At 33.3% G+C, this 13,372-nt stretch overlaps 2 protein-coding genes across 3 annotated transcripts; one reads left to right on the top strand and one right to left on the bottom strand.

Annotated features, from left to right (window-relative positions):
- Nucleotides 1–113: 113 nt before the first annotated feature.
- atp6ap2 (ATPase H+ transporting accessory protein 2) lies at nt 114–6,561 on the top strand. 2 transcript variants are annotated; one of them, XM_051910253.1, is made up of 9 exons: nt 114–288; nt 1,274–1,404; nt 1,484–1,612; nt 2,337–2,432; nt 3,080–3,217; nt 3,614–3,667; nt 3,866–4,015; nt 5,337–5,456; nt 5,839–6,561. In XM_051910253.1, the coding sequence occupies exons 1-9, from the start codon at nt 237–239 to the stop codon at nt 6,031–6,033; spliced, it is 1,065 nt and encodes a 354-aa protein (XP_051766213.1). In that variant the 5' UTR covers nt 114–236; the 3' UTR covers nt 6,034–6,561. The 2 variants fall into 2 exon arrangements, with proteins under 2 accessions (XP_051766213.1, XP_051766214.1); XM_051910254.1 differs by lacking the exon at nt 5,839–6,561 and adding an exon at nt 5,574–5,803.
- A 444-nt stretch (nt 6,562–7,005) lies between these two features.
- On the bottom strand, nt 7,006–9,565 carry LOC127521180 (uncharacterized). Its single transcript, XM_051910258.1, is given in 5 exon segments — nt 7,006–8,209; nt 8,535–8,629; nt 8,814–8,948; nt 9,139–9,312; nt 9,315–9,565. Coding segments are annotated over 5 exon segments (711 nt in total). The 5' UTR covers nt 9,490–9,565; the 3' UTR covers nt 7,006–8,077.
- Between the last annotated feature and the right edge of the window lie 3,807 nt (nt 9,566–13,372).

Raw genomic sequence — 13,372 nt, 5'->3', positions numbered from 1 at the left:
TCCTAAAAGCTTCTTTTGATGTTAATAATTTGACTAAATACTATTATATAAATATAATTATAAAATTTACATTAGTGAACACGAATTAATTAAAGTTTTAAGAGTCACACAGTGAAAGCCGAATCACTGAAGGACCCATCGTGATGTCATGACGCACGACGTCACGCGACACGGCAGCTCTGGGTCATGTGACCGGTGTTGCGAGGAAGCGCAGTCCATCAGAAAATCCTCCCGAGATGAATCGAACAATTATGAACACAGTATTTGCACTTTTAGGACTTTTATCAGGTAAATCTGTGTTATACTTCATATTTGACGTGTACGTGGTTTTATTTTGTCTGGTCGGTGTGTTTTCAGCGTTTGTTTAATGAAATAATGGCGGCTGCAGTGAGATGCCATAATCCGCAGTCATATAAATGGATAAAATATCTCTCGTTTATACAACTAAATTAATTTAATATAATTGATTTATGTGATTTCCGTACGATATTGTGATTATATTGCTGTAGTCTGTTAAATAAAAAGGGTTTCGTTGTTAAATGTTGATAGTGAATGAGGAAGCCTCAGCAGGTCATGTGACAGTCATGGTTCATTTAACAAATCCTACATATTGGTCAATACTATGGTTATGATGTTAATTTATACTGATGATTGTGTTAGGACACGAGATTTCAGTCTTTTAAATGCCATAGACCCCCAAATTTGACTATTCTCATGCATCCTAAAATTGAAAAGGGTGCTATATATATATACACATACATACATATATACATTTATATACATAAATATATATATATATATATATATATATATATATATATATTTATGTATATGAATGTATATATGTATGTATGTGTGTGTGTATATGTGTGTGTGTGTATATATATATATATATATATATATATATATATTAGCTGCCTTTTCAATAAATAATATTTACACATATTAATAATATTAATTTTTCCACAGTATAAATTGGGTTTTATACTCTAGTGTGTGTGTATATATGAGTATAAAACCCAATTTATACTGTGGAAAAATTAATATTATAAATGTGTAAATATTATTTGGAAAATATTATTTCTGTTATGTTACATTATTTAGCTTTTTTCCCCCTTCTTACTATAATATTGTATATTTCATTTATATTAAACTTTATTCATTTATTTTAATAACATTTAACATTTATTTAAATGTCAAAGCAAGTCATTTATTGCAAAGAAAGGTTGTGACTTAGAATATATTAACATTGTTTTCTGTTATTTTCCATCAGGTGTTTTGGGTGACAGTTTGACCGTTCTGCGCAGCCCGCAGTATGTGACCTTCCGGGATGGACAGTGGCCCATATCAGGAGAAAAGATCCCTGATTTAGTTGCCCTAACCATGGGCTTCTCTGTTCGTGAGGTATCATGTCTGTTTAATTGTGTAATGGCACGTATGATGTCTTCATGTAAACACTGTGGTGAACTTGTGGTTTTTGCAGGATCTTGACTGGCCTGGTCTGGCCGCCGGCTCGCTGTTTCAACGCCCGCGTGCAAACGCTCTGATCGTCGTGCGCGGCATGGACAGCCTTGACTTTCCAAAAAACATTTCCTCTTACCCTCTCGAAAATGTGAGTGATGCATTCTCAAGCGAGTTATTTTAGTCTCTGTGGTGCGTGAATGCAAAAGCATGTGTTTTTCTCTCACTCTTTCTTGCTATTATGTCTTTGACTCATCATGCAGGTTGTCAGTTCAACCTTAGTTGAATAAGTTAAATAATTCCCTTTAGACCTAGAAAAAAGACTTTATGCCATTTAAATCAATAACAAACATCATAAAATCATCCACAGCATAATCCATTTCAAAAGCAATCCGTTTGCCCTTTCTTGCCCGTGGATGGGTTGTATTTAGTATATTAGTTGAGTAAGTTAAATAATTCCCTTTAAACGTAGAAAACAGGAAAAAAGTTTAACAGCTAAATTTGTAAGTTTCAGAAAATCAGGATGTTCCAGGATTAAGTAGCGGTGTAGTTCCCCAAAAGACTTCCCTTAATTTGTATCATGAGACTAATGACTAATATCTATCCTATCTATCTATCTATCTATCTATCTGTCTGTCTGTCTGTCTGTCTGTCTCTCTGTTTCCATCTGTCTGTATCTCTCTCTGTCTGTCTGTCTGTGTCTGTTTGTCTGTATCTGTCTGTCTATCTATCTGTATCTGTCTCTATCTGTCTGTCTGTAAATCTATATCTATCTATCTATCTATCTATCTGTCTGTCTGTCTATATATCTATCTATCTATCTGTCCCTCTCTCCATCCATCCATCTAAATGTCTGTCTGTCTATCTCGTTTTAGCCGGTTCCGTTCACTCTGGACAGTGTGGCGAACACTATGCACACTTTGTTTGCTGACAGCACCCCTGTGGTTTTGCAGCTCGCACCTAGTGAGGAGGTATGACCACGCTGACTCTCTGGTTCATTATGACTCAAACCCCAACCACACATAGATGATGCCTGCAAACACACAGTTCTCTTATTTGCTCTGCAAAAAAAGATGCACGTGAGAAATGCTTAACCCATCTGATGTAATGAAATGCAGTTAGACACCTACTGTAAAGACTGCCCTGCTTTTAATACTAAAAGGCAACATTTATTTATTTATTCATGGAAAGTAGTTTAATAGATAAAAGTACAATTATCAAATGTTAAATTGTTAGATTATAGTTTTTCTGTTTTATTTTTATTTATATTTATTATAATGTTGTAAAAATGTATTTGTCTAATTTAATTATTATTATTTTATCTTATATTTGTCTTTTTTTTTTTTAATTATCTTATTTGCTGATATGACACTAAAATAAATTTTTAAAAAACTTGACCTACTGTCATTTAAAGTGCTAATTTTGTTAATTAAGAAATCCTAAATTATAAAAATAATGATTATATATTGTTTATAATTATTAAAATAAATTTAAATTTGTTTTTACAAGTCTAAATAATTTTTTGTGGTAATCGTCAGAATGTCACAGATATTTTTACCAGATCATGCATTCAATAAGCAGCTAAAATCCATAAATGTCTTGATATTGTGTGTTTTAGAGACTGTATATGATGGGAATGGCCAACACTGTTTTTGAGGATCTGCCCGTGACCCTGCAACAGATCCGTGGACGTTTGTCCCAGGAAGGATCGGTCCTCACTTCCCTTCCTCTCAGCTCTCTCAGCCGTAATAATGAGGTGAAGATGTGGTCACATGACCCTCTCCATCATAATAGCCAAACTTTCAGCACAGAAACATAAATATACATTATTCAGTGAACCACAAAACTGAGGTTTACTTAGTCAGAAAGTGTTGTATAAATATCAATCAATCAATACCTATGTTAAATAAATACAAGTTTTATATGTGACTTTTATATATTTATTAATTATACACACTTTATGCAGACATGGACTGTAACAGTTACTGAAGCAGTTTTTCGGCCAAAGTAGGAAGTGGCTTCTGCCTCGCTGAAATTATCGTCATGTGAAAGTAGTTGTTGCATATCGAAACATCAGTAGATGCATGTTGGTTTTCTTCCCACCCAAGACTAGATGCTGGTCTAAATATACCTGTTTTTGTGTGTGTTTCAGGCTGATCTTCTGTTCCTGTCTGAGGTTCAGGTGCTGTATGACATCTCCGCTCTGGTGAGTTTCTTCATGACAGTTTGGCCTATATAAATCAGCCTTGCATTATATTATATGTTCATTTTTGTTTCTTAGTTTAATTATTTGTTGTTTTGCTGATCTAGCCATCATTGAATCAGCTTGTTTGTCTCATGTAGCCCATTTTCTTCAGCGACTTTATTGATTCTCTGTTGTTGAAGAGTCTGTTGTTTGCTACAGCTGCAGAAACACAAGCATCTGGCTAAAGACCCAGCTCCTGACCTGTACTCCCTAGAGCTCGCGGGATTGGAGGAGATCGTCCGCCGCTACGGCACAGACTCCCCTCAGTTCACGGACGCTACCAGGATCCTGACATCTGCTCTGCAGAAGGTACTGAGCTAGTGTCTGTCACCTCAGGTTCCTCTGCTGGTTTCTTTCCTTTTTCACTGAAACAATGGTCTCTAATGCAACAAAGTACATTAATTTTTTCAGTATTTTTACATTTTTTTCCCCCTACCGTATTTAAAGGACATTACAGTGTACTTTAAAGGTAACCTATAATGCAAAATTCACTTTTACATGGTGTTTAAACATAAATGTGTATCTGCAGTATGTGCACACAACCACCCTATAACGGTAAATCTCCTTTTTTTTTTTATATATTCCTCATAAATCATAAACAGTGTTTCAAAATGAGCCATTCTCATCACAATATAACAGGCCCTGCCCATGACTGGTGACTGAATCTGGCCTATTAGCTTAGCTCCTCTGAGTGTGCTGTACACAGTCTGCCATGTTTATCTCCCCGCCAGAGCAGCTAGTGCAAACACAAGAATGTTTATCACATGGCTGAGACAATTTAAATGGTCTGTTGTTGGCTGCATCTGTGCACACAGAACATCGCTTAACAATATATAACAATCGCTTTTACATAGAGAATAATGGAAAAGCAGCGCAGTGGAAAGCAGAAACGCAATATGTGGACACGGCCCTATACTGTTTCTCCTGTTTTGTTGTTGCCAGAGTATCGGCTAAAGGCTCCGCCCTCTTCTGGAAGGGGTGGGAGCAGCAGCTCATTTGCATTTAAAGTTTAACACACAAAAAGGCGTGTTTTTGCTCATACCTAAAAAGGGGCATTTTGGGCATTGTATAATAAATGATCTGATGATGATGAGGTATTTTGAGCTGACTAAAATATTTTCAAAACTCTATATATATACATATAGAGAGAGAGAGTTTTGAAAATATTCTAGTCATATTACTCAAAATATCATTTTTCCCCATATTTTTATATATATATATATATATATATATATATGGGGAAAAATGATATTTTGAGTAAAGAAAATAATGTATTAAATAAATAATTATATAAATATATAAATTGTGTTAAATTAAAATGATTTTAATTAAATTAAGTCAAACACATTAAGAGCTTGATGTAATTACTAAAGCCCTACTATGACAAATTAATTTAGGCATATCTGCACCTTTATCTCATTTATCCTTGTCTTGTCGTGAACATAAGATCATTATTTTTCATTATTTATTATTACGTTTCATTATTTATTAAATTCTTTTTTCATATAAAGTAGAAGTTCAGCTACAGAATTTTTTTTTTTTTCTGTACTAATAGTACTAAATAATATAAATAGTACTGCTGTTTTTAGTAGTTTTGTGCTAAAGTCTGTTTGTTTGTGTATGTCTGAAGTTCGCAGATGACGTCTCCAGCGTCTATGGAAACAACGCAGTTGTAGAAGTCGTGACTGTAAAGACCTTTGAAACCCCTCTGACCAGGAAGTCACGCTCCATCCTCGAGTCCAAGCAGATCGTAAGTTTCTGTAAAAACCCAAACATTTCTACATAGAAAAAAATGATATGAGGTGTACATAAAAATGTGCTGATGTTGGATCAGGTCCACATTTCCAGCATTATTTTTATTCGTCAGGGTACAAGAAGAAAGAATCGACTCAAGACCACTGCTGTAAGACGTTTAATGTCGATTGTGTAGGCAGCAGTAGTTGGTTAGCTAGCGTGTTTTTTCCTTTTAGAAATAGTAGCAGTTGTTTTTAGCCTAGTGACCATCACCTTTTCAACCCATAACCTGTTTTTGTTCCAAAACAAAAAGACGGTTATGGTACAGTAGAAACCTCCATCGCTGACTTACTTTTGAATGCTGACCTACATTGAATGCTAGCATGTGGTTGTTTCAGAGTAACCCAGAAAGCCCCTACAACCTGGCCTACAAGTACAACTTTGAGTACGCCGTGATCTTCAACATTGTCCTGTGGCTGATGATCGTCTTAGCTTTAGCTGTCATCGTTATTTCCTACAACCTCTGGAACATGGATCCAGGATACGACAGCATCATCTACAGGATGACCAATCAGAAGATCCGAATGGACTGAGGAAGTCCGTCAAATCCCATTCCATCTTGTGCTGTGTATTTAAGTGCATTTGAATGTGTTTTATTTTTAATGTGTGTGTGTGCTCATTGTATAAATGCTTCATCTTTTTGACATAATCAAACACACAAATAAAGATTATTTATTGATGCCTGTTGATAGATGGAGAGAAATTAAATTGCTTGTGATGATTGTCGTATCTTGTAGATTTGAATAATATAAATCTACCGAAGAGGAAAATCTGATGTAAAGAATTGAAATTGAACTCTATTTATTGTTTGTTGTTCAACTGATTGTGCTCCTGAATACTGGATATAGTGTAATTACGTCATTCCCATGTACATTTGTTTGTTTAATTTGCTATAAATGTCATTTTCATTGAATAGAACTATAAAGTGGAAAATTCTACATTTTAAGTATGACTGTTTATGTATAGATGTTGTTAACACCTATGAAACATTGTGTTATCATAAATAAAATGTACAAATGTAAGTGTAACTTGAATAAAAACTCCATCTGTCTTGGTCACAAGTGCAGAAGTTTGTGTCATTTTACTGAGCCAAACAAGGTACAGAAAGAGTAAAACTGAAATTGTACACATTTTGTTGTTTGATGTTTTTCTGAAACATAAGAGAATTGCATTGCAACAATCTTAAAATTTGACCTTTTAACTATTTTTTTTTTAATGCTTGCAGGCATTTGCTGCTTCTCTTTGTTCACAAACAGGAAGTGGCACTTTTACCAATGTTCTCACATGACATTAACGTGGTAAAACTTGTGTCAGTGTTGCACAAACACCAGCGTCTATGTCTACATGTGATTTTCTTGCTTTTTCTTAATTCTTTGCACTTGAACTTTTCTAATGGTTTTCTGGCCTAGTTTGATGGTTTTTGTTTTTTTGAGGGTATTTATCAGCTGGTCAGTTTGGGAGACCAGCTAAACACCAACTTAACCAGACTTGGGGGAACAACTAAATAATCTTAAACCAGCAGGGTTTTATTCAAAATTCACAAATTTTTACACACAATTACAATCTTTTAGCAACTTTCATTATCAAAAAACGGTAACACTTTACAATAAGGTTCATTAGTTAACATTAGTTAACTACATTAGTTAACATGAACTAATAATGAACTGCACTTATACAGCATTTATTAATCTTTGTTAATGTTAATTTCAACATTTACTAATACGTTATTAAAATCTTGTTAACATTAGTTAATGCACTGTGAGCTAACATGAACAAACAATGAACTGTATTTTCATTAACTAACGTTAACGAAGATTAGTAAATACAGTAACAAATGTATTGCTCATGGTTAGTTCATTTTAGTTAATACATTAACTAATGTTTAATTAATGAACCTTACTGTAAAATGGGTTACACTTTTTTTTAAGTGTCTTTGTTACACTAACTATACATTTAAGTACTGAGTAATAATAATGAACTACATGTACTTACTATAGGGTTAGGATAAGGGTTTGGTTTGGTTTGGTTTAGGGTTAGTTGCATGTAATTATGCATAATTTATTGTTATTACTATAGTAACTACATGTAGCATATGTAACAATGACACTAAAATAAAGTGTTACCGTAAAGTGTTACCTCAAAACTAATGTGAAGTTGTTAACGCATTAAGTATCATGAAATAACAATAAACAATTTTAACAGAATTTATTAATTTAGGTTAATGATATTTTATATTGTTAGTAGTATTTAATGTTTAAATATACTATTGTTGATGCCAATTCATACAATTTGAAATGTTAAAAATGTATTTACACTAACATTAACCAGGATTAATGCAAGTATTTTTTTTGTTATTTCATGTTAACGCCTTAAACCCTATTAGTAAAGTGTAATCACATCAATCAAGATTCATCTGTTAACTTGTCTAAGGTTACTTGGTAGAAACATTCAGCAAAATATGTATTTTATAAATAAGTAAATAATATGATGTAATGCAAACGGTGATGGAAACACATTGTCCTTTACATAAATTAATCCTACAAAAAAGGAAACACCCAGAGAAGGTGTCAAACCACCTCAACAACTTTGCAGGTTCATGTTGTGTTGAACTCTTGGATGTGGCTTTGGCTTCTGAAGAAGCACGTAAGTGCCGTTGATCTGTTTGGGATTTTCTTCTCTGGAATATGTAGGTAACTCGATTTCAGAATACTACGAGAACATTAAAGATGAAATGAGGCACTTTATAGACACCTTTACCGCACATGTGACACATTTGATTGATGTTGTTAAACAGTTATTTTAGCTAACTGTGTGTTTTACTGTTGCTTAATAAGATTGATGTTTCATAAATTGTCACTACATGAGTTGTTAAATGTCCAAAATGAACTCCATCGCCATTACTTCACAAGTAACAAGAGTTTTGAAACATCTCAGCTACTAGAGAAACACTAGAATAATGTGACTTGACATTGTGGAAAAAATTTGTTCTGTGAACTAAAATGGCAAGTGAATCATACAGCAGTGTAAGTCTTACCTGTACAGTGTTAAAGTCCTCAGGCTGCTGTGGTTCGACATTCTGACGATGTTGTCGACTTTTTGTGCTTTTCTTAAATTTGTGTATTAACAGACCTAAAGTAGAATGAATGTAATACAGTCAATCATACTTCACAATACTTGAGTACATTTTGTAGAAACTCTTCATAAATGAATACACTAAACTTAATTCAAATGACACTAAATAAGTGGGCAGATTCATCTGAACATATCATGTTTTTTATACTACTTTTTTTGTACTTTTGTACATAAATCTTACCTGTTATTGCAATAATCAGCACAATGTTTAATAGGAAGGATGTAACAGTCATTCTATTGTCAATCTTGAGTGTTTTCTCACATTGTGGTTGTGAATGATTTTTGTTTACTGTTTGATTGTGATCTTGGACAGATTCTGGTTAAATAGAAGAATTGTATAAGTTTTGTGTTTTTAATGCCAAATGTGATTAAACATGATATGATAGACAGAGTTAAATGAAACATTTATTACAGTAACACAGTAATTAGTTTTTACATAATTTATAGTTATAAATATATACATACTTTTGAAGTGTCAATTGTAAATTTAATTTAGAAATACTTACCAGTGATGTAAAGTCTGGTGCCATTGCTGAGCTGTAGGCCTGAGTCAGTTCTTTTTACACAATAATATAATCCTAATTCATCAATAGTGACATTACTGATAAATAAACGGCTCAAAGTTAGTGATGAATATTTGTCTTTAAATCTTTCATCTTGTATAAGAGATGATGTAGATCTGATGAGAAAGTTCGCAGAATCAGCGCTGGAGAATCCGTCAGTTTCTGGAAAACCCAATAAACATCTTTTACATCAATCTGACAGTCTAAAGTCACATTTTGCCCTAAATTCACCTGTTTATCAAATAAACTCTGTGTAGTTTGACACACCAGCAGAACTGTGGAGATAAAACACATCTAGTAAAACACATCATTCCTTCAATTTTGAAAACAATCCAATCATGTGAAGATCACAGTGAAATTACATTGAGTAACTTACAGAAGAGTGAAAGCTGCGGCGTCCTCATGCTGTGGTTGTTTAGCTCATATGCTGTAGGATCGTTAACTTAACTACGATTCTGAGCGGAAGTGCTACTGCAACATACAGAAAAAAACTGAAAGGAAACCACCCTTGAAAAGAGGATGTAGAAGTTGAACTTGCACTGACCGGACTGTTTACTGCTATTAAGCAGGTCAGAGTGCATGACATACATGAACAGATTGTTTTGACTGATCACTTTCAGGTTTCAATAAGTTTACATTCCATAAATACATTTAAGTGCTATATTATCACCTGAAATACGTCTAATTTTGAAGTTTATTTCATTTGAGATAATTGCCCATTTTGATATCATGGTGAATTTAACATTGACTATTTTAGATATTATTTATAAGACCTCAACATGGAAACAAGATAACAACCAAGATTGTATCTCTAGGACCCCAAAGTGATTCTGTTGACTAAGAATCCTGCAATTGTTAACTTTGTATATAAAAATATTTATTATTATTATTTATAAATTCTAATGATTAATAATATCTCAAAGTACAGGTGACACATATTACATGAGATTACATTGTCCTTATTTATTTAGTTAGCTCGCAAGTTAAGCCTCCTAGAGAGCATCAGGATGACCAATCAGAAGATTCGACTGAACCGATTGATGACGCAACCTCCGATTACTTTTATTTTCTAAAAGCTATAACAAGCTTTTTTTTTTTTTTTTTTTGATTTTACGAAATAAATTACTTTCATTAAATTGTAAATAACACACAAAAGATGCAAGTGGTTTGTTGGATTATTAAGATCTCACACTTTAATAGTATTTATAGCTCTTAAGTTAATAAAACGGGCTGTGTGACTATGTGGATGAATGATTACCCCAAAATGTAGGTCCGTGTGAGGGACTTTATTATGTTCATGACATAATATACAATGTAGTATTGACTCAAGTATGTTCTAAACTATTTTTACTGATAAACATCCGGGCCACTTTGAGTGTTCAGCAGTTTTCCACATACAAGTGTCAGACTGTGACACTTATATCAGCAGCAGGTAGATGGCGCCGTTTCCTTTATGCAGCTAAACATGCATGCAGAGATCTGTTTGTATTTATAAAGGCCTACAAACATATATAGAAGATATCTAAGTCAAGAAAACTACTGAAAGGCTTAAAGTCGTAAATATAAGACAGCGATTAGAGGAGGACGGCAGACGCGTGAGTCGAGATTTCTCTTGGCTTCATTAGCTAATTCTTTCTTTCTTCTGTGAAATACAAAAGTTGACGATTCAGTTTTACTGTATGAAAAAATATACAGAGAAAATGAATTGTGACTGAGACTCTCTGTCTGACTGCTTTTGTGTTGAACCGAAGAAATCCGTACGGACTTGTAGCCTGTGAATGATGGCAGATATTTTTTTTTTTTTTTTTTTAGGTGAACTAATCCTTTTTAATGTATACTAATAGTAATATATTACTGAAAATATACTGTAATCAATACTTTTGTGTGTAGCCTATAAAAAAATTTGATCTGAGGCCACTAACATATCGCCTTATTTTTGGTGGGGTTTGCGTTTGGCCTTTTTCCATCATTGTGAGTTCACATAAAAGAGTCAAAAAACACTTATTAGCTACAGAAATGTACATTTTTAATAATTTTTTTATCAAGACAAGAACAAAGAGAAGCAATGCTGAAAAGATAGGTCTATTACCAATTTTGCATTACATTCATGTTAAAGCAAACAATCTAAAACATAATTTAACCTAAAACAAGCTAACAATTTACTCATTATTTAGCAGAATATATTTTTATTGGCCTGTATGAGATGATTTACTCTTGATCAGGTTTTATTCCAAAAGTGTTGTTGGTCAGACGGGACAGATGAAACTCCACTTCAGAAAACTACAGAAAAGTAAATAAATAAATAGCTACTAGATTGTTGTTTTTCAGTGTTAAGACATTGATTAAGAAAGCAGAATAAGAGATGTGTTTTACCTCTTCAGCATTTGTGCTGTAAAGCTGCTCCATTGACATTGTTTGTGTCTTTTGTTACACACTTGAAGTTTGATCTGCAACAGGCCTAAAATACCACCGATATTTCTGATTAAACATTATAAAATTCATCAGCAATTGTGAAGTGTTTAAATTGTTTTATTTGATACAGAACCCTGAAATCTCACCTATTATTGCCAAAAATATCACATTGTTCAGTATGACGTATAAAACTGTCAGAGCTTGCTGTGTATTTGAGTTATTGTTCACTTCTGTCTGATTCTGATCTCGAGCAGCTTCTGTTAAGAACAGAAAATACAAGAGTTTTGTGTTTAGAAATAAAGCTGATACATTATGTGTATGGTAACTGCTTTTAGATTATATAACAACAGATGAAACAGGTTTGTCATAATTTTAATCACACTCACCAGTGATGTAAAGTCTGATACCGTCACTGAGCCGTAGAGATGGGCCTGTTTTTACACAATAATATATCCCTAATTCATCAATAGTAATGTTAATTATAAATAAACAGCTGAAGGTTAGTGATGAATATTTGTATTTGAATCTTTCATCATATAAAAAAGGTATTGTAGATTGTGATGTGAAGGTTCGCATTATTAGCACTGGAGAATCTGTCAGTTTCTGGAAAACACAATAAATCTCTCTTACATCAATCTGACAGTCTAAAGTCACGTTTTGCCCTAAATTCACCTGTTTATCAGTTAAACTCTGTAGTTTGACACACCAACAGAACTGTGGAGATAAAACACAGATTATTCTGTAAAAGTCAACATTGTAAACAAATTCATCTCTGTAAAACTATCCAATCATGACCAAATCAATGAAACCATTAAAAATGAGTGACTTAAACTTACCAAAGAGTAAAAGATGCACCGTCCTCATTCTGTAATTGTTTAGTTTATATGCAGTAAAATATCTTACTATGAATAAGCCAATGTGTTGATGTTTTCCACAGTGTGTGACTCTGTACATGAACTTAACATATAAAGCAGAGCAGAGTTGAGGCCGACTAACCCACAGCTGTGAGAAACTCTCTCTCAGAGCGGATGAATGCAGAGAGACAATGAAGATACGATAGACACACATCTCTCTACAGCATTACACTGGTCCGGTTTGATCAGTCAAATGAGCAACACGGCTTACAGCAGAAGGCCTTTTATTGACACTGAAATATATTAATAAACTCTTAACACATAAACTTACAATCTGGATATTAACACACACACACACACACACAGAGTGGCCAAAAGTGACGTCCAGAGTTTTTTTTAATGACCCTACAAGTTCGATTTAACCAAGAAAATATCAGGACAATATTTTGTATTTTTAAAATATTTTAATTATGAGGGAAGAACAAAACACTAAACTTGGTTAAGGTATTTATCTGACAAAATTATTTGGAAAAAAAGGCAAACTACAGCTACAGGTTTTATTTAACTATGCAAGATAAATGCATAGAAAAACAGAAAGCTTACAGGAAAAAAATACATTGACTACAACATAATTAGTTATTAATATATCGTTTGTTCTTCTTTTTTTTCTTTTTCTTTTTTTTTGCATATGTTCGTAATTTTTTTGTATGACAGCCTGGCCAAAAATGATGTCCGCACAACTGGACATGTTTCATTGCATTATCATCACAAAAAAAACAATTGACTCCAAGCACAACTACATAATATACTGTCAATTTTTAACATTTTTACTAATATTTGAATAAAGGCTGAAGATTTTATTAGCCACTTTTGGCCACCACTGAATATTGCTTTTTGCCATTTTACATCAT

The sequence above is a fragment of the Ctenopharyngodon idella genome, chromosome 10 (genome assembly GCF_019924925.1).
Source record: "Ctenopharyngodon idella isolate HZGC_01 chromosome 10, HZGC01, whole genome shotgun sequence".
Classification (NCBI taxonomy): Eukaryota; Metazoa; Chordata; class Actinopteri; order Cypriniformes; family Xenocyprididae; genus Ctenopharyngodon; species Ctenopharyngodon idella.
Note: the sequence above shows the minus strand (reverse complement) of the source record. Positions and strands in the feature narration are given on the sequence as shown.

Bases quoted from the DNA above. Each gene is read 5' to 3' on its own strand.
- atp6ap2 (XM_051910253.1), top strand. From the start codon at position 237: ATGAATCGAACAATTATGAACACAGTATTTGCACTTTTAGGACTTTTA. The intron at 1,405-1,483 runs GTATCATGTCTG...TGGTTTTTGCAG, and splicing joins TGGGCTTCTCTGTTCGTGAG to GATCTTGACTGGCCTGGTCT. The intron at 5,457-5,838 runs GTAAGTTTCTGT...TGGTTGTTTCAG, and splicing joins TCCTCGAGTCCAAGCAGATC to AGTAACCCAGAAAGCCCCTA.